Source organism: Tamandua tetradactyla, chromosome 6 (genome assembly GCF_023851605.1).
Source record: "Tamandua tetradactyla isolate mTamTet1 chromosome 6, mTamTet1.pri, whole genome shotgun sequence".
Classification (NCBI taxonomy): Eukaryota; Metazoa; Chordata; class Mammalia; order Pilosa; family Myrmecophagidae; genus Tamandua; species Tamandua tetradactyla.
This window is the reverse complement of record NC_135332.1, coordinates 70,426,387-70,452,191: the sequence shown is the minus strand read 5'-3', so window position 1 is coordinate 70,452,191 and position 25,805 is coordinate 70,426,387. Positions and strand designations below refer to the sequence as shown.

Here is a 25,805-nt window from a genome sequence, read left to right as displayed (position 1 = left end):
AACAATCGAACAAAAAATTGGAAAAAGACATGAACAGGCTTTCAGAGGTAAAGAAATTCGAATAACTACCAACATATGATGTAATAATCAACAGTATTAACAATGAGATATGTTGCACTTTGGATGGAAATGATACACATTAATTTGAGGATAGTAGCTCCCTTTGGGGGAAAATGGGAATGGGATATCTGTATCTGTAACATTTCTACCAAAAGATACGAAGCAAATATGGCAACATTACATTAATTCTGCATTGTGGATACAGTATTATTAGTCTTTGTACATTATTTCTATTCTAAAAATATTTCAAGTAAACATTAAAGAATTAAATTTGTAAAGCTTAAAGGTGAATGAAGTGGTATCCGAAGTGCCCACAACAGAGAGGTCCCCTCATTTGTCATCTGCTATCAGTATTTTATTTCTATTTATTGATTTTTAGGTTTATCACTTTGGGGTGTACAGTTCTGTGGGTTTTGACAGATCAGTGGTTACCAAATATTAACATAGTAACTCCAGCATCATTTAGATCAGGGTTAACATGGGATATCTTTTTCTTCCTTTTACTCAAAAAACAAAATCATACAAAATAGGTTTATTAAAATATGAGAGACATGTAATAAGCTGCATATATTTAAAACGTATGACTGGATATACTTCAACATATATACATATCTGCCTTCATTACTCAAGACAATGAAAATATCCATTATGTTTGCAAGTTTACTCTTGTCTCTTTATAATCCACCCCCCACCCCTACAATTACCAGGCAAACACTGATCTGTTTCCTTTTATTATAGATTAGTCTACATTTTCTGGAACGTTATATAAATGGAATCACACAGTATACTCTCATTTTGTCTAGCTTCTTTCATTCAGGTTAATTGTTTTGAGGTTCATCCATACTGTTAGCGTGAATCAATGATAGTTCATTCTTTTTTATTACTGAATAGTATTTCTTTTTGTGAACATTTTTATTTAGCCATTTATTTGTTTATGGACAATTTTTTCCACCTCTCCACAATTAGGAACAGAGCCACTATAGACATTCATGTGTAGGTTTTTGTGTAAACATGTTTTCACTTCCCTAGAACAGACATCCAGTAACAAGAATGCTTGGCATACAGTTAGAACAAGTTTAACTTTGTAAGAAACTGCCAGGTTTTCCAGAGTGGCTATACCATTTTGCATTCCCACCAGCAATGTATGAGAATTACTCTTAATTTACCTGTATTTGAAGTTACTTGTTGGTAACATTCGGTAAGGGCATATCTTTTTTTAATTCATTCTGAGAATTTCTGTCTTTTGATCTGTGTTTAGACCATTTACATTTAATATAATCACTGATTTGTTTGGATTTCAGTTCCCTCTTTTTTGTTCCTCAATTTCTCATTTCTTCCCTTTGAATTACTTGAAAATTTTTGTAGTATTCCATATTAATTCATTTATTGTGACTGACCATATTTCTTTGCATAATTTTTCTTTTCAATGATTGCTCTAGAGATTACAACACAGATAGTTAACTTTCAACAGCCTACTTAGAATCAACAGTCACAACTGGAATGTATAAACTTTAGCCCCTTTTAGATCTCTTTACTTTCCCCACTTCATTTTCATGGCACTATTTACTTTCAGAGTCCTCAGATAGTTGAGTCTTTTTTTTTTTTTTAATTTAGCAAGTAATCAAACCAGTTAGGGTCAAATACTGAGTGCTTGGCCTTCTAAGGCCAAATTTTTGAAGTCTTGGCCACATTTATGGCACTCTGCAGTAAAGGCCATAGGGCCTTGGCCACAGAGGCTGTAGCAGTGTATCTCCACAACTGAGAATGACTCTGGCGTAAGGCGGGAGGAAAAAGAACGCAAAAGACACTCTCCTCCTCCTGGCCCAAATACATTCTTTATGGCTTACAAGGGGTCCTTTTCCCAGTCCTCTGGTCAGAAAATTAATTTCTTTGGGAGTTTTTGGTGTCTGCACCCATTGCGCATTTCCACAGCTTGGACCATCTATAAGTCAAGACCAGGAGACAAAGGAGGGAAAACACCCCACCAGGAAACTCACTTCTGTATCAGTTGCTGCATAAGTTCTTATTTCTCTTCCACAATTTGCCTGTTACTATTACTTTCAGAGTCCTTAGAAAGTTGTATTTTGTACTTTGCTTAAATATTTAGCTGGGATTAGTAGAAGTGTTCATCTAATTGTGGATTGAGTTCATCTTGGTCAGTCCTGGGAGCACCAGTGCTGTGTTAACATGCTTTTCTTGAATTTGGTGTCTGTCTCCCCCATCTCTGTAAGTGGTGCCATGATCTACCGAAAAGCGCATGTAAAAACCTTGATTCCTCTTTTTATCTTATCCCCCTCACCCAATCCACTTTTTTCTTCCTACTGCCATCATTCTAGTCTAAGCACCATTACTAGCACATGAAATATGGCTATAGCTTCTTCTTTTCTTTGCTTTTTCTGTTGTCCCCTTTAAAATCCATTCTCCATAGAGATATTAGAACGATCTTGCAAAAACAAATTCCCAGCATACTTAATCCAACCTCCTCTAGCCACTGAAATTATAATATGGGTTAGTTATGGTGAAGACATAGAGGCCCATGTAAAGCATCATATAGAGCAGGACATTTAGGGGCCCCTTCAGCAGGATGAATCCAAAGATAACATTCTCTCAGAAGGCCTGTATTGGTTGCTGGAACATTGCCAATTTCACAAAGATTAACTGGAGAGTCTGTTCTCCTACAGACTGAATTTCCAGCCTCTCCTAATGATACCTGTTTTTAGTCAAGCTGCTCAAGAAATGGAATGTGGAGCTACGCATCGAGGGAATATATCTCACAAGTTTATGAACAATGGAGCATTTCATTATTAATCTTGTTGGAAGGTATTTAGTAATGTGAAGAACACTTGTAACCTGTGCATGTTGACTTGGAAAAAATTTTTTTTCAATATAAAAGTATTTATTTTTATGTATTTTTACAGTACGTGTTTTTAAAATTATAGCACATTTCAATTCAAATGCCAAAGTTTCATCAGAAATGCTTGATCTGAATTTATCTTTCATATAATTTACATTTGAAAAAGTAGATTGACATACCCAGTTACTCCAAACATACTCAGAAGTTTCCAATAACTTTGTTGAGTAACAAAAATAATTTTCCTTTAATATTTGCATGTGTGTCATCAAATTGGTTTCTTTATGTTAGATGAATTTAGATTTACTTTGAAGCAAGATTCCATGTTTCAAAATTGCATCAAAATTAAATAAATTCACTAACTCTTATGTCAACTCATAAAAATTGAACTCAAAAGGGTATTATATAAATTGAAAAATAACTTTTTAATTTCATCAGTATTAATAAAATATTCTTCAAAGGTTTTTTAGTTATTGAAGCTAATTTACATAATGCTCGTGGATAAATTAAAATATCTGCATATTCATTTATGTCAGAAAAATGTGTAAACTTGTGTAAACTTGATTTGTATCATGAACAGTTTCAATTTCAACATAAATTCTTGCCCCTGTTTATCTAGGTCACAAGCTTTCTTTCCTTGGAACTTCAAATTTTGTTCATTCATATGCAGTGTAATAGTGAGAAATATGAAGTACATTGCTGTTTTCTGCCTTTGATTATTGAATATTTGGCAAGTATTCCTTTTATTTCAAGAAAATTTTGAATTGGAGTCAATGGTACAGTAAATCTTTGTCACAGTCCTTCACTACTCAGCAAATAAACACTGGTAAAAAACATAAGCTAATTATATTCATTTTCTATTTCTTTCAACATTCCCATATGCTAATGATTCATAGCATTTGTACATATATACTGAACAATTTTAACAAGTATATCCATAACACTTTTTATAGCATCTGCTTCAGAAATCTGAACACAAGAATCTTCAATATATGTATGCAATAAAGTAATATGAGAAATATCAGTTTTTTGCTTTAAAATTCCAACAAATCTAGATTTTTAACCAAATATAGCTGGAGCTTCCTTCATCAGGATGAAAATTATGTTTTTCACATCTAGCTGAAGTTCTTCTTTGACAGATAGAAAAGACTCAAAAATATCTGCACCAATGCATTCATTCAGCTTCTAGGATATGAATTGACAGTTTTCTTTTTTCATAAGTTTGAAAGCACCTTGAGAAAAAAAAAACATACCTAAAGCATTATTTGGAAAATTCTCTTCTATCATATCATTCTTCTAAAGCTGAAGAAATCCCTTACAATTTTTAAAAATTCGAATCAATTTATCTTCGATAAGTGTTAGAAATATCTTATATTCAATAGGCAATTGTATGGTGGCTTAACAAAAATATTTTCACTTTTGTAAAATGTATTTTTTAGTTTTTCCTCATGTTTTTTCCACAAAATTTCAATCACTGAAATAATAATGTCTTTTATTATCTTTACATCTAAAAAAGGTTTTCTTGATTTGTGCATGAAATCCAAGCCATCTTATAGCCTGGGTTATAGACACAGATCTTGTTAAAATCTTTTAGACATTTAATTCTGATTTTAAGTAACTAGTATCATTAACTATTTTTTTACTGTTGACAATAAATTTTTTTTAAAATTTATTTATTAATTAAAAAAATAAGGAAACAAAATAAAACAATATAATCAGTAATTCACAATATCACTTAGTTGCATATTCATCGTTTCTTAGAACATTTTCATTAATTCAGAAAAAGAAATAAAAAGACAATAGAAAAAGAAATAAAACACAGGAAAGAAAAAAAAAAAAAAGATTATACCTACCATACCCCTTACCCCTTGTTTTCACTGATCACTAGCATTTTAACTAAATTTATTTTAGCATTTGTTCCCCCTATTATTTATTTTTATTCCATATGTTCTACTCCTTTGTTGACAAGGTAGATAAAAGGAGCATCAGACACAAGGTTTTCACAACCACACAGTCACACTGTGACAGCTGTATCATTATTCAATCATCCTCAAGAAACATGGCTACTGGAACACAGCTCTACATTTTCAATCAGTTCCCTCCAGAAATATTTTAATTTTAAAGAATATTCCTCCAATGTCCTTAGGAGAAGAAAAAGGCAAATCTCTACTGCTAGAAAAATGCTATCAATTTTAGGAGGCACAGAGATTCAGTGTGAACTATAAAACAATCTGATCACTGAGTTAAGAGTCTAATTTCTTGAAGTGAGTGCCTTGCCACATGAAGCACCCAATAAATGCTTCCTGACTCAACAAAAGAATAAATGTTCAGACCTCAAATCTGAGTTTTAACTAAATTCATCAAGTAGCTCAACAATCTGAAGTAACTCACTTCTCAACTCTAAAAAGATCTGCAAGAGTCCTCAATTCTAAAATTTATGATTTCCAGAGGTTATATATACTACACATTAACATGAGAATCCCAGAAAAATATCAAGTAACATATACTTGACACAGTAAATCTGAAATACAACATTAAAGCAAAGATATTATACTCAAATTTACCTATTCTGTTTAGAATGAACAAAGAACTGTTTAGAGATGAAAAACCATAAAATCCAATGGGCTTTCTATACTGTAAAAATTCCAACATATGCCATCCTCCTACTCAGATGATTTTGCATTGGATCCTTCTACAAATATCTATAATAAAAATATAAAATTGTAAATAATATGAAGGTCAAAAATAAGCCCAAACATTTGGTTTATATTGTTTTGAAGAAAAAAAAAAATCTACGTCTTTACTTTTGAACTACATCCTACAGCATCCTAGAGAAAAAATAATTTATAAATTTCTCAAAGAGGTACTAAGAGGGTAAAGTAAGCAATAAAGTTAATAAAGTAACTAAAGCAGAAAAGGGTAGAAAAAATCAAAAAGGAGAAAGAAATTAGGTGGAAAACTATCAAACAGCTGAAAAACACATTCTATACTTTCATGGATACTACTGTGTCCTTAGAACTTCACGAAAGCAAATAAGGGACAAAGACTACACAAAGGCTAATTTTGGAATTAAGGAGATAATGCTGTGGCAATAGGATTTTTTCATTTCTATAAATTTAAAAATCCCCAATTCAAGAAAGACATTATAGGCACTGGGGTAATTTTAAGAAGCAGCAATAAAGTTCCCATAGTTTGGTTCTTCGCAGGGGAAGAGAGAAAGACCTGAAAGTGTGGCACAGCAAGGTCAACACCAGTGTGTCAACAACGACAGAGGCAAAGTCTTTTTTCCAAGGGCTCCATAAACTACATCCCTAACCTCAGACACACCTTAAGGCAAGATGAAGCCAGGCCTGTTAGGCCTGAGCATCAAATAGCTCTACAACTCTCATACTACACTCCGCTGACGCCATCCATCATTCCTTGATTGGCTCATTCTAACAGTTTTCTACCAGTTCTTGTCTCCTACCTACTCCAAGTGTTTTCAAGAATGCACCAAGTGAAGGAACAGGTCATGAATATCTACTTATTAGTTTCAAAGGGTTCTTCACATAGAGACCTTAAGTCCCTAGCAGCCCACAAAGCTGACCCTGCTTCTCTTCTGGAGCCCCATTTCACATCCTGCTCTGTCCTATAGCCAGAGGACCTTCTTTCAGTGCCTTCAGGCATCATCTGCCCCCCAAAACCCTCAAAAGACAGGGCCTTGGAAGATGCTGTCACAAGCCTGGACGCAATGTCTATTCATTTTCTCCTAATTCAACTCATTCTGGAAGCTTTCCCTAGTTAGGGCCTTCTGAAACATTCATTAAAACAGTCTTTTCTACCTTTTAATTTAGATCAGGGGTTGGCAAACTTTTCTTTAAAAGGCCAGCTAGCCAGGAGTTAGAAACAGGGTAAGACAATGGGTAATTGAAGCTGAAGGGATACAGACTGTGCAACAGGACTAGATACAAAAACTCAAAAATGGACAGCACAATAATACCTAATTGTAAAGTAATCATGTTAAAACACTGAATGAAGCTGCATCTGAGCTATAGGTTTTTGTTTTGTTTTGTGTTGTTTTGTTTTGATTTTACTATTATTACTTTTATTTTTTTCTCTATATTAACATTCTATATCTTTTTTGGTTATGTTGCTAGTTCTTCTAAACCAATGCAAATGTACTAAGAAATGATGATCATGCAGCTATGAGATGATGTTAAGAATTAATGATTGCATGTGTAGAATGGTATGATCTCTAAATGTTGGGTTAATTTCTTTTTTTCTGTTAATTAAAAAAAAAAAAAAAGAGAAGGGATAATTGGAGATGAAGGGATACAGACTGTACAACGGGACTGGATATAAAAACTCAGAAATGGACAGCACAATACTACCCAATTGTAATGCAATTATGTTAAAACACTGAATGAAGCTGCATGTGAGGTATAGGTTTTTTGTTTTTGTTTTTTTTGTTTTTTTTCTTTCTATTATTGTTTTAATTCTTATTCTGTTGTCTTTTTATTTCCTTTTCTAAATCGATGCAAATGTACTAAGAAATGATGAATATGCAACTGTGTGATGTTATTAAGAATTACTGATTGTACATGTAGATTGGAATGATTTCTAATTGTTTTGTTAATTCTTTTTTTAATTAATAAAAAAAAAAAAAAAAAAAAAAAAAAGGCCAGCTAGCAAATATTTTCACCTTCATGGGGTCATACTGTCTCTGTCACAGCTACTTAATTCTGTTGCGGTACTGCTGACAGCCACCCTTAAAGACAGTATTGTAAACGGCTGAGTGTGGCTGAGTTCCAATAAAACTTTATTTATAAAAACAGTGAGTGGGCTTCCAGCCCAAGATGGCGGCTTAACAACGTGCGCATTTTAGTTCGTCCTCCAGAACAACTACTGAATAACCAGACACGGTACAGAACAGCTCCTGGGGCCACGTCAGTGACCGGACATGCAGTGGACCCCAATCTGGACCAGCTGGACCGGCTGCGAGTCCCCCCAGAACCGTGAGTTCCCCAAGCCACTGGGGCGGCACCCCCCCCACACACAGGCCACTTCCCAGAGGGGAAAGGAAAGGAATTTACCAGCAGCAAGGGCTGAGTGCAAATAAGCTTCAAATGTGGAATTAATTAACAAATTCTGACTACTAAAACTAGGCTCCCAGCTCAGGTGAACCTGGTCAAAGCAGAGGTCACTCATTTTGGCCCCGGCGTCAAGGGAGCAGGGCTGACAGAGAAAGGAAAAAAAAAAAAAGAAGGAAACAGAGGTTTTTGTGGTTGTGTATCTACAAAGGCTTGACTGCCTCTGGATACAGTGGCAGGGCTTTTCAGGCTGCAACTGCCCTAGGCATAGGCAGAAGTGAGCTCTTTTGGGGGCTTGTTTGGAGCCTGTGCCTTCCCCAGGGGAGGGGTGAAGCCCCACCCAGGTGGAATCCCTCCATCAAGGAATTCAGACACCAGGGCTTGGTAATTTGAAGCCATTAAAACCAGCCTACAACCTCTCCTCTGTCTCCACCATGCTCCCAGCAGGGAGAGTCTGCCAAGGTTAAAGGTACCACATCATCTTATGCTGGTGGGACCTGCAGTCAGACAAGCGCCACACACAGGGCAGGATAAGAAAAACAGAGTCCAGAGACTTCACAGGAAAGTCTTTCAACCTGCTGGGTCTCACTCTCGGGGAAAACCGACGCAGGTGACTCTTTCCTCCTGATAGGAGGCCAGTTTGGTCTGGGAAAATCTGGCTGGGGTCTATAATATCTAAGTACGCCCTCCTAAGTGTGTGTGGGGGAAAGGCACCACACAAGCAGGGCAAGAAATAAGAAAACAAGAACTGAAAAACTCTCCTCTGTTAAACAAAACTTAAGCTAAAGGTCCAGATAAAGCTGAATGGAATGTCAAAGAATAGATAGACAACAAATTCATCCAGCAAGAAAACCCTAGATAAAAGAAGTGAAAGCAATCTCCAGAATAAACTAATTAAGGTAATTAAATGCCTAGATGCCAGCAAAAAATAATAAATCACACTAGGAAAATTGAAGATATGGCCCAGTCAAAGGAACAAACCAACAATTCAAATGACATATAGGAGCTGAAACAATTAATTCAGAATATATGAACAGACATGGAAAACCTCATCAAAAACCTAATCAATGAACTGAGGGAGGATATAAAGAAGGGAAGGAAAGAACAAAAAGAAGAAACTGAAAGTCTGAAAAAACAAATCACAGAACTTATGGGAATGAAAGGCAAGGTAGAAGAGATGAAAAAAACAATGGTAACCTATAATGGTAGATTTCGAGAGACAGAACATAGGATTTCTGAACTGGAGGATGGAACATCTGAAATCCGGCAAGAAAAAGAAAATATAGGGAAAAAATTGGAAAAATATGAGCAAGGACTCAGGGAACCGAAACACAATATGAAGTGCATGAATATACATGTTGTGGGTGTCCCAGAAAGAGAAGAGAAGGGAAAACAAGGAGAAAAACTAATGGAGGAAATTATCACTGAAAATTTCCCAACTCTTACGAAAGACTTAAAATTACAGATCCAAGAAGTGCAGTGTACCCCAAAGAGAATAGATCCAAATAGATGTACTCCAAGACATTTACTAATCAGAATGTCAGAGGTCAAAGAGAAAGAGAATATCTTGAAAGCAGCAAGAGAAAAGCAAACCATCACATACAAGGGAAACCCAATAAGACTATGTATAGATCTCTCAGGAGAAACCGTGGAGGCGAGAAGACAGTGGGATGTTATATTTAAATTACTAAAAGAGAAAAACTTCCAACCAAGAATTCTATATCTAGCAAAACTGTCCTTCAAAAATGAGGGAGAAATTAAAAAATTTTCAGACAAAAAACAGTGAGTGGGCCAGATATGGCTTGGAGGCCATAGCTTGCCAAGCCTGATTTAGAAAATAAATCTTACTGAATGTCTCCTTGGGCAGGCATGTGATCGGGATACAGCGATGAGTAGAACACACAAATTCCTCCTCTCACGGCATGCACATTCTAGGGTAAGTTATTTTTGTGCTTATTTTTCTGTCTCTCCCTCTCGGACGTAAATGCTATGAAGACAAGGACTGCCTGTTTTTTATTTGTATTCCGGTGCTCAACAAGGTTTCTGACATACTGTATATGACATTTCTGAGTAACTGTAGAATGAGTGGATGAGTAATTATTGTAAATACATGAAAGCATTCTTAACAATCAAACATTCCATACATGGTGTATAATCAATGGCTCACAAGATCATCACATAGTTGTATATTTATCATCATGATCATTTTTTAGAACATTTTTATCACTCCAGAAAAAGAAATAAAAAAGAAAAAATCTCAAACATACCACACGCCTTACCCCTCTTTTTTATTGACCACTAGTATATCCACCTACCCAATATATTTTAACCTTTGTTCCCCCTATTATTTGTTTATTTTTTGCCCATCGTTTTTACTCATCTGTCCACACCCATAAAGAGAACATCAGACAAAAGGTTTTCACAATCACACAGTCCCATTGTAAATGTTATATCTTCATACAATCTTCTTCAGGAAAACAAGGCTATTGGAGAACAGCTCTTCAGTTTCAAGGTACTTTTTTTTTAGCCACTTAAATATGCCATAAACTGAAAAGTGATATCTATATAATGAGTAAGAATAATCTCCAGGATAACCTCTTGATTCTATTTGAAATCTCTCAGCCACTGATACTTTCTTTTTCCTCATTTCTCACTTGCCCCTTTTGGTCAAAAATGTTTCCTCAATCCCTTGATGCTAGTCCGCAGCTCATCCTGGGATTTCTGTCCCATGTTGCCAGGGAGATTTATACCCCCAAGAGTCACGTCCCACATAGGAGGGGAGGGTAGTGGGTTCCCTTGTTCCCTTGGTGTGTCAGCTTAGAGAGAGAGGCCACATCTGAGCAACAAAAGAGGTTCTCTGGGGTGACTTATGCCTAACTTTAAATAAGCTTAACCTACCCCTTGCAGGAATAAGTTTCATAGGGGTTGAACCCCAAGATCAAGGGCTTGGCCTATTGATTTGGTTGTCCCCACTGCTTGTGAGAGTATCAGAAATTCTCCAGATGGGGAAATTTAATCTTTCTCCCTTTCTCCCCATTCCCCTAAGGGGCCCCTGCGGATACTTCTTTATTCACAGTCCAAATCACTCTGGATTTATCAGGCATCACACTAGCCTGGGCATAACAACAAAATCTCATGCCCCTACATGGGACATGACTCCCAGGGGTATAAACCTTCCTGACGACGTGGGACAGAAATCCGAGAATGAGGTGGGACTCAGCATCAAGGGATTGATAAAACCTTCTCGACCAACAGGGGTAAGAGGGAAATGAGACAAAATAAAGTGTCAATGGCTGAGAGATTTTACACAGAGTCAAGAGGTTATCCTGGAGGTTATTCTTATGCATTATATAGATATCAACTTTTTAGTTAAGATATATTGGAGAGGCTGGAGCGAAGTGCCTAAAAATGTAGAGCTGTGTTCCAGTAGCCATGTTTCTTGAAGACAATTGTATAATGATGTAGCTTTTGTAATGTGACTGTGTGATTATGAAAACCTTCTGTCTGATGCTCCTTTTATCTATGGTATGGACAGGGATTAAAAATAAATAAATAATAAGGGGAACAATTGTTAAAATAAATTTAGTAGATTCAAATGCTAGTGATTAATGAAAGGGAGTGGAAAGGGGGATAGAAAAAAACAGGGCAAACAAAGGCTAAAGTATATTGGGTAGATGGAAATACTAGCAGTCAATGTGAGGGAGGGGTAAAGGGTATGGTATGTATGAGTTTCTTTTCATTTTTTTCTTTTTCTGAATTGATGCAAATGTTCTAAGAAATGATCATGGTGATGAATATACAATTATGTGATGATATTGTGAGTTATTGATTATATACCAAAAATAGAATGACCATATGGTAAGAATGTCTGTTTTTGTATGTTGTCATGTTTAAAAAAAAAAAAATCTCATGCCCTATTCAAGATTTCCTGTACTTATGGTGTTCAACTAAACCGACTACACAAGTTAAATTAGGAAATGCACTACCCAAAATAAAAATTTTGCACCAAATAAACATCTCTCCACTTAATCTCACACAGAAGTCGAAGTTTTACGATATGGATGATATCCCTTACCCAGTCTTCTGATATACCTTATTCCTATCCTGATTAGCTTCATTCATATCTCTACTTGATGTCTAATCCCTTTTCCCACTTTATAAACTGTCCCTGTATGGGGTACCACTGACTTTCATAGCTTCAGAGCTCTGACTCTGAGTCTCAGCTTTCACATAAATAATGACGTTTCTGGGAAAGACCAGGTTACACACAAACAGCTCAGTATCTCAGAATTTAGAATTAACAATTATACCTCCCGAATATATGTGACTGCTGTAGGAGCTTACAATCTAGGATCCTTTACAATCAGCCCCAACCTGATAACCTGTGCTCTCGACTTTAGTTCACCAAGTTTTTATATTATAGTTAGTCCATCTAATTGAGGCATGATAATATTTGTCTTTTTATTCCTGACATTTCATTCAACATAGTTTTTGAGGTTCATTCATCCAGTTGCATGCCTCACAACTTCATTTCTGCTGGGGGGGGGGTGCGGCAGCTCAGTAGCCCATTGTATGTATACACCATAGTTACCTCTTCCATTCCTCAATTGTCATACCCTTAGACCACCTCCATTCTTAGTGGATCGGGATCACTATCACCAGAAACCTTAGTGTGTAAATGTCCATTTGTGTCTCCATACTTAGTTCCTCCAGGTATATACTGAGCAACGGGGTTTCCGGATCATATGGCAAACCCACCCCTAGCCTCCTGTGAACCACCATACTGCTCTCTCCAAGGGGCTGCACCTCTCATTTCCCTGGGGACAGCGAATAGGTCCATCTTTTTCTCCGCATCTTCTCTAGCACTTGCTTTTCTCTGACCATTTTTAAATAGTTTTAGGTACACATCCTACAATCCAGCCTAAGTGTATAGACATGCCTTCACCACCATACTCTTCTACCTGAAGACATTTCCTCTTCTTTCAAAAAGAATCCATATCCCTTTCCCAATGTCCCCACCTGTTAACATTTAGTTTTGGTGGCAGTGTTTGAAGCCAAGACGATGACAACCTGACCTAGAGGACCTGCTGTGGGAAATGGGAGCCCATAGCAGTATTTAGGTGGCAGAATTGACAGGATCTGGTGAAAGATGAGATGTGGGGGTAGCCGAAGAAGGAGGCTTCAAGAATGATAGACAACCAGGTGGATAGCTGTGTTGGCCACTGAGCTCAGGGGCACAGAGGAAAAGTACTTTCACGAGGGGAAGGAGAGGGGATGAAGGATTCAGATTTAGACATACTGAGTTTGGGGTGCTTATGAGACATCCCAATGGACCTTTCCAAAAAGTGTGGGAGAATTAAGCCTGAAACTCAGTCGTGCCCTGGGCAAGAGATAAATGCTTACAATCCCTTAGTGACGTATGCACTCCATGCCCACCCCCACATTTCCTAACACACTCTTTGCAGGTGCTTTATCTAGCTTCTTCATAGGCCAACAAAGGAACCCTTCACTCATTTTCACTCTTCTCTACCCCCCTCAAATCTTAGCTCTTTCCTTCCTAAATGAAATAGCCTGATCAAGTGGGGTACTATACACAGCAACCAAGAAATCTAGGCATTTTCATTTCCTAATTTAGCAGTACCCCATGTTTCAAATGCAAGAACAAATCTTGCAAATAGCACGTGCCTTTCATTCAGAGGTGAATAAAAGTTTCTGGAACAAGAGACTAACAGTGGGAAGGGATCAAAAAGGGAGAGAGGCCATGAAGGAGAAGCGAAAGGAAGGAAAGAGAGGAAAGCAGGGGATGATGAAATGTATAAAAAAACTTTACAAAGTGTTATACTGAATAGGTTGTCTGTACATGTGTTTTGGCACAGAACTGAAGAACAGGATGTTACTGCTATTACTGAAATCTCAAAAGGCTCAATTCCAATGAATGAATTCGTACATATATTTTAAAAAGCAAAACAAAACAAAAAAAAACCCTTAAACTTAGAAATGTATTAAAAAGTTGGAAAGGTCTTGAAAACTAGAAAGCAGAGTTATGGTTTTAATGCAGTATTTATGGTTTTCAAATAAATTCTCAAGTTTATTTGATAATACCACCCACCAGCATCTTCTGGGTGCAGTGGAATAACAAAACAAACAACAAAAAACAAAGCAGCAGAACCCATACCCAACCAAATCGTATGGAGAGTCCCAAAACATGGAGACACTTTGGAAAAACTGGGCTCTCCCCACTTAGACTCAAAGTCCTGCACGGGGATCTGAGGAGCACAGCCTGAACATCTCTGTTCTGATGAACTGGCAAACTATCTTCTTTTTCTTTATCATCCTCACTGTCATCACCCCCATCATCATCTTAACACCTCTACCACCACCATTCCACCATTACCTGTTCTTTTAATCAGAATTTGCATTTATTCCAAATAGGAAAATATAAAAACAATAATATTGTTTTTAGGTTTAAAGCACACCATTCATCTCAGGAGAACTTTATGACTTCAAAATATTTGAATAATATGCCTTACAGGAACAAAGACTCTTGACTGTGTTATTAATTCAAGGCCTGTAAGATTGAACTCTATGAGAAGATGTGGAGACTTCTAGGAGTAGGCATTTTGAAATTAATGGAAACTTGAAATTAACCAAGATTGAATTCTTTAGTAGGCATTCTAATTTTCCTTTACCTTACCAAAACTTTACAATGCTAAATTCCACAGATCTCACATGAACAAGACCAAAAGTGTTCAGAAACAAAATTTTCATATCCATAAGACATATTTCATTGCACTCTGAAGTTCAGAGTATTTCCACATACAGTGGCTTAACTGAACTTTACAAACAATTATGTCCATTTTACAGGTGGGGAAACACAGGCTCTGAGAGGTTAAGAGTGGCCAAGGCACTAATGAGCAGTGAGGACAGAAATGAATGCCAACATTTTCAGAATGAAATTCCAACAGTCTTTCCATTAAAATCATTCTAGTTTCAAAATAATTTCTCCTACAAAAGCCTTTGAAAAAAGAAAAGAAAAAAAGAAAAAAGAAATCAAGTTCATAAGTACTGTTAAATTTTCTTTTCTGCTGCTGTTGAAATGGTTTATACAGTCTATAAACAGGTGCCTCAATAAAAATCTAAATAACATAACGGTTTTAAGTGATTAAACTGAAAGTATTATTTAATACCATGGCTTACAGAGAAACGTATTGTTTTAAAAAAAAAATCCAAAATGTTACCATATAAAGATAATTTTTTCCCATGACAAGTATTTAACAAAGAGCTTCTAAAAGCTATAGTAAGCAAAATTTTAATTAGGTATCAAATTAATCTAGATAAGGAAGCACGGACAAGATTTACTAAGGAGAAATGTGCTGAATGCTTAATTGGTACGACACAGGGAATACACACATCTACTCTTTTTGCATGTAGTCCTTTTAACTGAAATTATAAAATAATAATTTACATATTACTAAAAATAAATTCAAATTTTAAATAGTTGAAAATATATGTTTACTAATAACACAATTTACTTGCTGCTTGGATTTTCAGGGGCAGGAAAATGCTACCACGGTTTTCAGCTTCTGAGAACCAAAGATGCTTCTCTTTTCTCCACGTATTACACGTAAAAATCTCATGGAGAAAGTCTTTGAATTTAAAATTCCATCACTGGACAGCCTCCTACTAAATATCTCATCTGCCAACTATTATCAACATCAGGAATTATGACAGTATGGAGTAAAAGGGTTCCTGGGCACAATCATGACTGTGACCAAAGAACAAGCTTCTTGCTCCCTGTCTTCTTTAAAATGGCAGGAAAATGAGATTGCTTCCTCAAGGTTAAGAATTTTATCACTACAACAATAAAACTGGGGGCTTCGTAATTTGTAAGGGCTGGCAACATGCTCCTGCAGGAGAGGAGAGCAGCAGTGAAGGTGCCATTCCCACGTTTCTGTTGGGGGAAGCGTATCTCTAGTATGCAGTTCTTTCCGAAGACGCCATTTTATCACATTTGAATCGCAGCCAAGAGCTTAGGACGCAGAGCTCCTGCTCGGACTCCGGAATGTTACGTCACACACTGATCTAGCAGAAGCCGACGCTATTTGCTACTAGTTTGTTTTGTTTTTCCTGCTCTATAATGAACTGATGGGTAATGAAATACCTGCAAAAACGTGCCGCCCAACCATCCTGGGAGAAGCTACCTCGCGTGCAGAGCTGCCTCAACGCCTGCATCGAGGCTCTTCTGGACTCTCAGCTCCAACATGTCGGCTGTGTACGGCGAGAGCCTCATCCTGTAGAGCTGCCCAGAAAATCTCCCCGTGCAAGCCTGTGCCCAGACCACCTGCAGGCGCACTAAGGCCGCGAGCTGGGCAGGATTTGGCTATGCCCAGCTCATACAGTGAGGTGTCCAATTCATCTTCTGCAACTTGCGGTGGTGGCATCAACACACGGAATTTTAAAGCTTTGATGATCTAATTGCAGCTCTCACTAAACTGATCTTCCTTCCTCTTTAAATTCTCCCAACTGTCACAAACATTTTCACTTCAGGACCCAGTTACAATTAGCACCACAGCTACTTTTCTTCTGTTTTTGAATGTCAGCCAAAAGAATAACGACATACTGCCTATTGGCTGCACACAAATAAACTGCTGCTCTTTCATGTCGCCTTTGTTTTGTGCTTCCTCTTTCTCTTTTCCTCAATAAACACCCCTAAACATTTGGCATACCAACACTAGCAATAATAATCTAAATGTGCCCCGTATGTAACTGGCACATTTCCAGGTTCTTAATTACTTTCCTGCCTCTATCTAGAAAAGATCTAAGTGAACACTACTGCATATTAATCAAAGCCTCTGTTGTTTATAAATGTACAAAGCAGCCACCTAAAACAATACATTGTTCTAGGCCTCTGCCTTTAGCATGATGAAAAAAAAAAAGATAAAAACTCAAGTGTTTCAAGTTGGAGTTATTCTGCAGACTTGTAGAAACAAAGTGAGAATAAAAAATAATAAAATGACATTTTGGGGGGGATCTTAACAGTATGAACTATACATTTAAAAACTATTACTTATCTTGCCAGTGAAAAAATTTCCAGTAATTGGCTAAATAGCTCCCCTGCAAATCAATTCATGAATTTATAACCCATTTCTTCCTGTATTGTTAGGTCTTTTCAGGATAAATTGTCTTTTTTTAAAAAGAGAATCTTAAATTGTCCCCGCCCCAGGTCCTTTCTGATCCTTAAATGACATTTCTAAACCCTCATCACCTTGGCTGTTCTAGGCATACTCTCGTTATCAGTATCCTCTTGAGAGCATGTGTTTTCTGCAATAGATGTCACCCACAGGAATATTAAAAGTGGAATCGCAATCAGTGCTTAGAAACTTTATTTTGAATTGGTAGTCCATTATAAAAACCACATTTTCCTTTAAATTTGGTTGAGTTTCACTTCAACATTGGCATTACTGAACCTTAAAACCTAGCCAGGACTTAGTTTTGCATGCTAGTATTGGAAATCTTGCTTATCTTAGGAAATGTGTTGAATGTTGACTTAATGCTACAAGACTGATAAAGCCCCTCTACAAAGCCCAGGGCCAATGAGGTGATTGCACTAAACTAGCAAGGTGCCAACATAAGAGAAGATGACTTTTCCTGAAATTCTGTGGGCAATGGGTGAGTTTACACTGCCTTCTCTGGGGATGTGAGGCCTCATATCCCCAGAGAATTGGTTAGAAAACACTGAGTATTCTTTACTATCACATTTTAAGCAAGATATTGGCCACTGGAAAGTTAATCCTACCTACGGCCATAATTGTTTCAAAGAAGCAACAATCAACTCAGTTTTTGACCCTACTGCCTTCTGATTTGTTAAACTGCCCATCACAAGTTCATGCTGCAAGAGGGCAAAGAGTAACTAATGAAATGAACACTAGACAGGAAATAAAAGAGAAGGCAGAATCAAAATATGAGAATAGACAGACTATTTATAGTTACCAAATGCAGACATACTTATATAATGTTTCACGTAACTAGTTATCAGGGACATTTGAAGGGAAATATATTTTACTATACATTTTAAAATTCATCTTGAACATTTATTAAGAACCAAATACATGACACTTATTAAGAACAAACGCTCTTGGGGGTGACACTGAGTCCTCACATATCCCTTCTGGTGCAGGGAGGGTGCTGAAGATCCGGGGCTGCAGACCGCCTCTAGCACCGCAGGATGTAATGTCAGGGATCCTGACCCCCAACAAAACCCACCCACCCAGCGTGTCTACCATTACAGGGAGATCTCTGCACCCTTGGGGCTAAGAGACCCCAAACTGTAGGGTACTGAGGTACCAGCCAAATGTCTTTCTACAAAGGATCTGTGGTGGCACAGGGCAATGGGGCCCCTGCCAATAACTGGGAAATGAGACAGTGGGAACTGGCTGAACTGGGACCTCTGCTAGAAGAGAAGGGCAAATGGGTCATCACCGACCCAATCAAAGCTGAAGAACAGCAAACATGTCCAGTGCCCCAGGAATAAGAGGAGGAGGTGCAAACACTGACACTTCCCCTATAAGCCCACCACGCCATGGAGAAAATGGAGGACTTTGTATACAAGGTCTGGGAGGGATGCTGGAAAATCCCCATATGATATGCTCCCCAATTGACTGAAAGACAATGACTACCTACTACATGGCCACAGACCATCCATGCCCTCCTTTCAGGCTTGAGTTAAGAGTGTTTTCCACATTCATACAGAAACTGGCAACATCTGGACCCATCTGCTTGGTTTCTTGCTGTTTCCCTTTTTGAGAATCTTGATCAAATATGTATTTCATGGCCCTTTTACAGGAGAAGGAGGTTTTGGGGATTTTTTTTTGGGGGGGGGGGGTAATAGTGATCTGCCTCAGTTTCTCCTGGTTCTTTCACACCGTCTACTGTCACTCAGAGAAAGTCTCTCAGACTTTTTCCAAACTGGACTATTCAGGGATTATCTACTGATTATGGGGAGCTTTGTCCCCTGGCTCTACTACTCCTTCCACTGCTCCCCATAGCCATGGCTCATCTACCTCTCCATCATCCGTGTCCTGGGGATTTTTAAGTGGCATTGGTCTGGAACTCCTAAGCAGCGGCAGGCAGGAGCGTGAGTACTCCTGAGACCTGCATGCGTGGTGCTGTGTCCACTATGGTGGATGAGGTGGGCTGGTTCTCCCTCATGGCTGTGATGCCCATTACCAGAGCTGGCCTTTATGCTGATTGAATTCTGGAGTGCTTCTTTCCTGGAAAGTTCATCATGTGGTTCCAGTCTCATCATTTTCCACATTCTGGTGGTGGCAGCTTCCTCTGAATACTTCTATAGGCTCTCCAATCTTCAGAAATTTCTTTATGGCCTAGAAAGCAGGTGTAATGATGACTCCTTTCTCTGAGCCTTCGCACCAGAAGGGTGGCATAGGAACTTCCCAAGTGCTTTTTACAGTAACTTCTTTGCTGAAGTGAGAGGCAGAGTCTGAGTTGTCTGTTTCTAATAAACCCCTTAGATAATTCTTTATCGTCAAAACTTCAGCCATTTTCACACTCACTGGGCAATAAACTTCCATTTCCATTTCCCTAGGTGGGAAGGAAGAGGATGGTTCAACTTAGCCATCTACCTCCTTGGCAAAGCAACTACCATCCCCTCAAAGAGACAGTACTTTGAAATTCATGTTGAGATTTTACTCCCTCCTCAAACCATTTTGAGAAAAAAATGACGGACTGGGACTCTTCAGAAACTCTGTTTCTGAAAGAAATTTCTCACCCTTACCCCCATGCTTACTTTGTAACTTGGCGTATAACAGGTCATCCATTTTTGTAGCAAACTTTTCAAAAACAACTATAACCTGGTCCCATCTTTCTGGGGTCTAGATCTGATTATGCAGCAGCAAGAACAAAGTCACCAACTTGTACATAGCCTGGCTGATCACGGAAGTGTGTCCACGGTTCAAATAACTTCAGTTTTAATTTTTCTTCTTGGCAGAGTGATATAAAATTAAATGGGAAAAGATATTTAATACTAAGCTTTAAAAAGAAAGCTGCTATCATTACTATGTAACTTGATGCAAAGATTATGAGGATAATAAAAGAAAGTACAGAAGACCAAAAAAAAGAACCAACGCTCCACAAGGAACATTCAAGCACATTAGTTCATGTAAAGCTTTAACAACCTTTAGATGTAGGTACGATTATTCCCATCTTGATGGGAAATACTGAAGGTTGGGAGATGAGAAAACTGAAAGTTGATAGAATTAAATGATTTCCCAGCTCATAAATGGAGGAACCAAGGTTCAGATCCCTGCTTATCAACATCAAATCCAGGGTCCCACTGCAGGCCTTTCAAATGGGCAGACTGCTTAGACGCAGAGGACAGGCAGGGCAGGAAGAAAGGACTCTGTGCTCCAAACAAGGTTCACAACCAGCGCTCTCAATTACCTGGCCTCATCATGTACAATGCGCACTGAGTGACAACTTCATCTTTTCTTCCTTTCAAAACCTTTTAGAATGTGCTATCCTGAGACCAGTTGCAGCCTGCTGGAGTATTCTCCCAGTCAGGACTGAGAGTTAGTGGTGGTGGTTACATCTGTGTTAAGACTGCATTGCTGACCTTGCCCCAACATTTCCAAATACGTTAGTTTGCATTCCCTACAAAGAGGTTCTCCTGGACACCAAGATGTCCTCACAAAAATATGGAAATTATCACTGACCCACCACCACCACCTACCCTGCATACCCCACTGAAGTGAGCCAGCTGTCACCATGACGTTCTGTGAACAATGGGCCCCAGTTCAGATGGTCATACTGTTTTAGTCTCCCCAGTAAATAGCAGCCCCCTCAAGTGTTCATGGCTTTGACACTACAGGACAGTTATTTTGCAGAAACCTCTCCCATTTGGGTTTGTCTAATGTCTTCCCACAGTCTGTCTCCTACTGCTGATGCTCAATCAGTCATTGAACAGAGATGCTATCTGCCAGGCTCTCTGCTGAAGTTAGTCTTTTCCCCTTGGATTTTGTGGAAAGGTGCTTCAAGACCGTATAAATATTCTCTTCTTTACCAAACTTCCCATTTATTCACGGATTCCCATTTTATTCAATGAATTTTATTCGGGTTTATTGAATATGTTACTATCACTACTTATTACGATGTTCAAATTATCTCTGATTTGACCACTGGGAACCTCTTCAAGGTAGATTCTGTGTCCATTATCCATCAGATAATGTGCCCTAGCATTATCTGATGACTTCTGTGGCTCCCAGCTTATCTTGAACTTACCCTGTCCTATAACTATCTCTTGTTTGGTCCTCCTCACCCTACACCAGGCCCCACTACAGGCTCTGGCACCGACAACTTTCTCAGCCTGCCCAGGCTCTGACCCCTCTGCAGGGCCCTTGCACAGAAGCTCTCTTTCTGCTTCCTGGACTTTGGCACCATGTGCTGGGCTGCCTCTACTGCACCTCACCCCAGCAAGGACGTCCTCCTCACCCTGCTCACTCTGAAGACATATGACATGTCATAATATGTAAAAGAGTCACTGTTCCAAGATGAGTCCCACTGGTCATTTAAGCTGTGACTAGCTAACCAAGCAGCAGCCACATTTCAATGACACATTGATGTGCTGTATTCATGTTTGCATAGGCAGCAATTAATGAAATAATAAACAGTTTCCCTGTGGAAGAAACAAAAGACTGGGAAAAGTTATCTGTTCATACCAATTATGAAGAGAAAATAAGTTTGATAAATTACAGAATATATTAGTGATTTAGATCCAAAATCTGTTAGACACTCCCAGATAATGTAAAATTTGCATAATACAGAAGAAATTTTATTTAATATGAGTTTTGAGGAATACATTTTTCACTTATCTCTCTTTTTTAAAAATTCAAAAGGAACAGATGTGAATTAATGCATAAAAATTAAAGTCTATAAAGTAAAAAGTAAAAGTCTTCTCAACTCCTCTCCAAAGGTAATCAATGCAGGGGGAGTTCGATTAGGTTCTTTTCACTCCCCCCTCAATCGCTCCTCTGATTAGCACAGCAAACTGTGTATCCCTTTTCAAATAAGGTCACACATCTGATTTACCAACTTGCTTTTTGTAGTCACTAACTGAGCATAGCATGGTCTTCCTTTCACAGTAATACAAACATATCCACCTCATTCTTAAAAATGGCAACCTAGTGACAATGAACTAAAATTTAATCATTCCCTGACAGATGGAAGATAGGCCGTTTTTATAAATAATTCTCTAATGAACGTCTTGGTATATAAATGCTATGCTCTTCAATGTACACAGGATGGATTCCTAGAGTTGGAACATCTGGGTCAAGAGATATGATCACTTAAAGTTTTGATAAATCCTGCCAACTTACTCTCCACATAGGTTGTACCTACTTACAATACGGAGGTTGTATCTCTAGCAACAGTACCTATAAATTGCCTATTTACTTGTCATTCAGTACATTTTAGTCATGAATGCTGTGTCCCTAATGCTTAGCACAGTATCTTATATCTAATAGGCATTAAATATATGTTTGCTCAACGAATTAAGACATGCATGAAGAAATATAGCTCTGAAAGGTTATTATCTTCTCCCATTTTCTCAGGTGTGCAATCTCACTGCCACTTAAGACATTCTGGTGTAGAAAGAAAAGGTAAATGATATTAAAAATTGATAAAGAGACAGTGAGAACTACTAAGCTAGAGCCCTAGGGTGCTTAAGAAATGGTAAACTTGGGTTGTAGTTTTTCTGTATGAACTTGCAATCACCAGGCGAATCACTATAGTACTTCGTACGGGCCCAGACTTGGTCAATGGCTGACAGCCTTTTTAGAAGTATGTCCTTCATAAGGAAAAACATGAAGGTTTAAAGATGTAATTGCCAGATTAAATTCTCTCTCCTAATTCCACCAGTTGTTTTGTGCCACAATGGTATATAAAATTTATCTACACTTAAAAGGCTCAGAAAACTACAAGTTCAGTGTTCAACTCTTTAAAATTTTTCTCATTTCTACATCTATAACATTTAATTTTATCCACACATCCTTCCTCTGGAAGGAACACCTGCGTTTTCCACGAGCGCAGCCAGTGAGTACAACAATCTACGTCCTGATCAACCACTCGGATGAAAGGAAAGTGAAATGTTCACTCATCTCAGCAGGTTTACAGTAGGTAACTTTTTAAAGGCTATGATAAAAAACGTGATTCAAACTCTGCAATGCTTTCCAGGAATATTTAACCCTCCTAAGCGTTTATTAAGAACAGTAAAATTTAGGGGAATAAAAAGAGTTCACATGCTTATAAAACATAGAAATTAATGTTCTAGCCTAAAATAATTCCCAGTTTCACTTTTTTTCCTCTACCAGAAATGGTCTGTTGTTAAATTAAATTCTTAAGCATTAGCTACTTACCTGCCTCCTGCTGGTTAATCTAATCTTAGTTCTGCTGACCCAGAATTCATACTTCTGTTTAATTTAACCAGACAGTTAGAGGAATATAATCATCAGTGAAATTACGTTTTTCATTTTAACATAGGAGTGAGTATAGGAGTGAAAACCTATGTATTACTTTAAAAAATGTTACAAGAACTTTTACTTAAAGCAGTATCTAGATAATATTTCATTGCAGCAAGAGAATTGGTTACTCTTCTGGAATACACTAAGAGGATTTCATTAGAATGTTAATTCATGAAATAACATGCGCCATGTTTATAGACTATTTCAACTCAGTGAAGGACAACTGAAAATGTCAAGATACACACAAGTCACAGAATAATCAGGACATTTTATTGTACTGTTGTGGAATTCAGTCGAGATTTTGCGAATTTTTTTTAACACCGTTGCTAGTCTTTCAAAGTGGTTGGTACATATTTGTTTTGTGTTCCCAAGTCTCACAAGTCCTGAACTAACCATCAACTTACTACCTGTTAAGGCCCTGTGCTGAGCAAAAACCAACATCTCATCTAAAAGTTCTATAATGTAGGAATTCTCCTCAACTTATAGACAGTCTAAAGTCAGGATCACACAGGAGGATGCAGGTCTAGAAATGAAAGAAGGCTGTGCTCTTGAGAGTTCCTCTATGCTGCCTCCATGCGTGCTGACACTCACCTCTAATCCCTGTACTGATTCCATAACTACATGGGGTGGTGTTCCAGGTGATGCCTTTAATCAACAAAATCAAACAAATTCTCTGGAACAGTGTTCGAGTCAGAAATTAAAGGGAAATTAGAGGTCATGTGAGGTTCAGACCTCTCATTTTATATAAAAAAAATGGAAGTACTTGGTGGCATAACCAGTACTAGATTCCAGGTCTTCACCAACAGTTCTGAGTTCTTTCTACTGTGCAAGTCATACAATACAAAGTTTGAGCACTTCTTTATAGGCTATCTTCAGCTTAGCTGAGAGGGGAGATCCTTAGTAATTAATTGCAAAACATATAGGTGTGCAATGAATGCTACGCTATACGCTGCAGAACAAGGGCCTCACATCTCCAGAAGAGCAGTGTAGATGGAAAGCCAGTGGGTGGCTTTCCTGGCCTGGGGTTGAGGGGAAGACAATGATTTGGAGAGAAAGGGGAAGGGTAATCAAGCATGCATGTGCATGTACCGGGAATGACCTGATGTTGAGCGTGGCATGGTTCTGAGATGGTGAAGAAACAATCCCCATTAAAACAGAAAGCAGGCCATGGAGAATAGAAGGAAAACATGCTGGACAGACAAGGTCATGCAAGGCCCTGACAGCCAGGTAGAAAACATACGACTCTGCATTAGTAAACAGGAGATCAGTATAGGTGTTTGCAGGCCTTTTTCATCAACGAAAGGTGATGAATTAAAAAGTTTCACCTGACTGTGAAATCAGTCTATTGGAGAATAGACAGAATTTGTGTAAAATGAAGACTTTGGTTTCAGGACCAAGAATTAATCATTTCTTATTTATGCTCATTGTATCAAGTGATTTCATTTTCTGAGATGTTTTTATACATAAAATTATTTATATTCTTTGACATATATATTATAAAAGGACTATGAACTATAAATATTTTCCCAGGGAAGGATCTATCTACAGAGACATATTTTATTGAAGAATATTATTTTCATACCAACATTTTCCTGAATTAATTTTTTTATTATTTTTCTCTTACCTAAGAAGATACCTATAAATCTTAAACTAATACCACTTGACAAGGACACTGATACACTACTCAAACTAATCACTTAACAATGAGAGAAGCCTAGAAAAAGTTGGGCTGTTTATGGTTTCCTTTTCAGTTTTTCAAAACAAATATCTCAGGTGAATACACCAACCCATTTAGGTGTGACTACAGAATATATGTCCCTTTGAAGATTTTTCCTGAGGCCCATATTTCTGTGTATACAGTAACTAGTGTGTTTGACTATAAACTGCTGGCAGCTAAGTAGATGACATTATATTCTTGGACAATGAATATATATATTTCATTATTTTGGGGGGGAATAACCATTGACTTTGGTCTCCCATACCATGTGTTCAGCAGATGAGAGCCAAGAATATTTGAAGAGATATGGCAGAGCCTTCTAACATCACAAAGTCACAGTTTTAAAAACACTGCTAACACGTTAGAATTATTCCCTGTATAAAAAAATCAGTACACACAAGAAAGGAAATATTCATATGACTTGGGACATGCTTCTTTAAAATTCTAATCCAAGACACTTTCTTGCTACTAATTACAGACCTGAATATAACAACCATCAGCAAATATGGTTTCTATTCTAGACCCAGTACTAACTATTAAATTACTTGAAACAGAAAAAATTAGTAACAGAGAAACCT

The 25,805-nt window shown here is 37.8% G+C and overlaps 1 protein-coding gene and 1 pseudogene across 7 annotated transcripts in view; one reads left to right on the top strand and one right to left on the bottom strand.

Annotated features, from left to right (window-relative positions):
- The window catches only part of TNRC6C (trinucleotide repeat containing adaptor 6C), a 182,636-nt gene that overhangs the window by 49,841 nt on the left and 106,990 nt on the right, over window positions 1–25,805 (bottom strand). Inside the window, exon 1 of one of the 7 annotated variants that reach the window (XM_077166096.1) lies at window positions 16,142–21,199. The exons of 5 other annotated variants lie outside the window; for them this stretch is intronic. In XM_077166096.1, the coding sequence (XP_077022211.1) occupies window positions 16,142–16,166 (25 nt within the window). In that variant the 5' untranslated portion in view covers window positions 16,167–21,199. Of the gene's footprint in view, window positions 1–16,141; window positions 21,200–25,805 lie in introns of those variants that run through there. One more of the 7 variants, XM_077166095.1, reaches the window with a different exon arrangement.
- LOC143688301 (adiponectin receptor protein 1 pseudogene) lies at window positions 18,332–19,397 on the top strand (annotated as a pseudogene).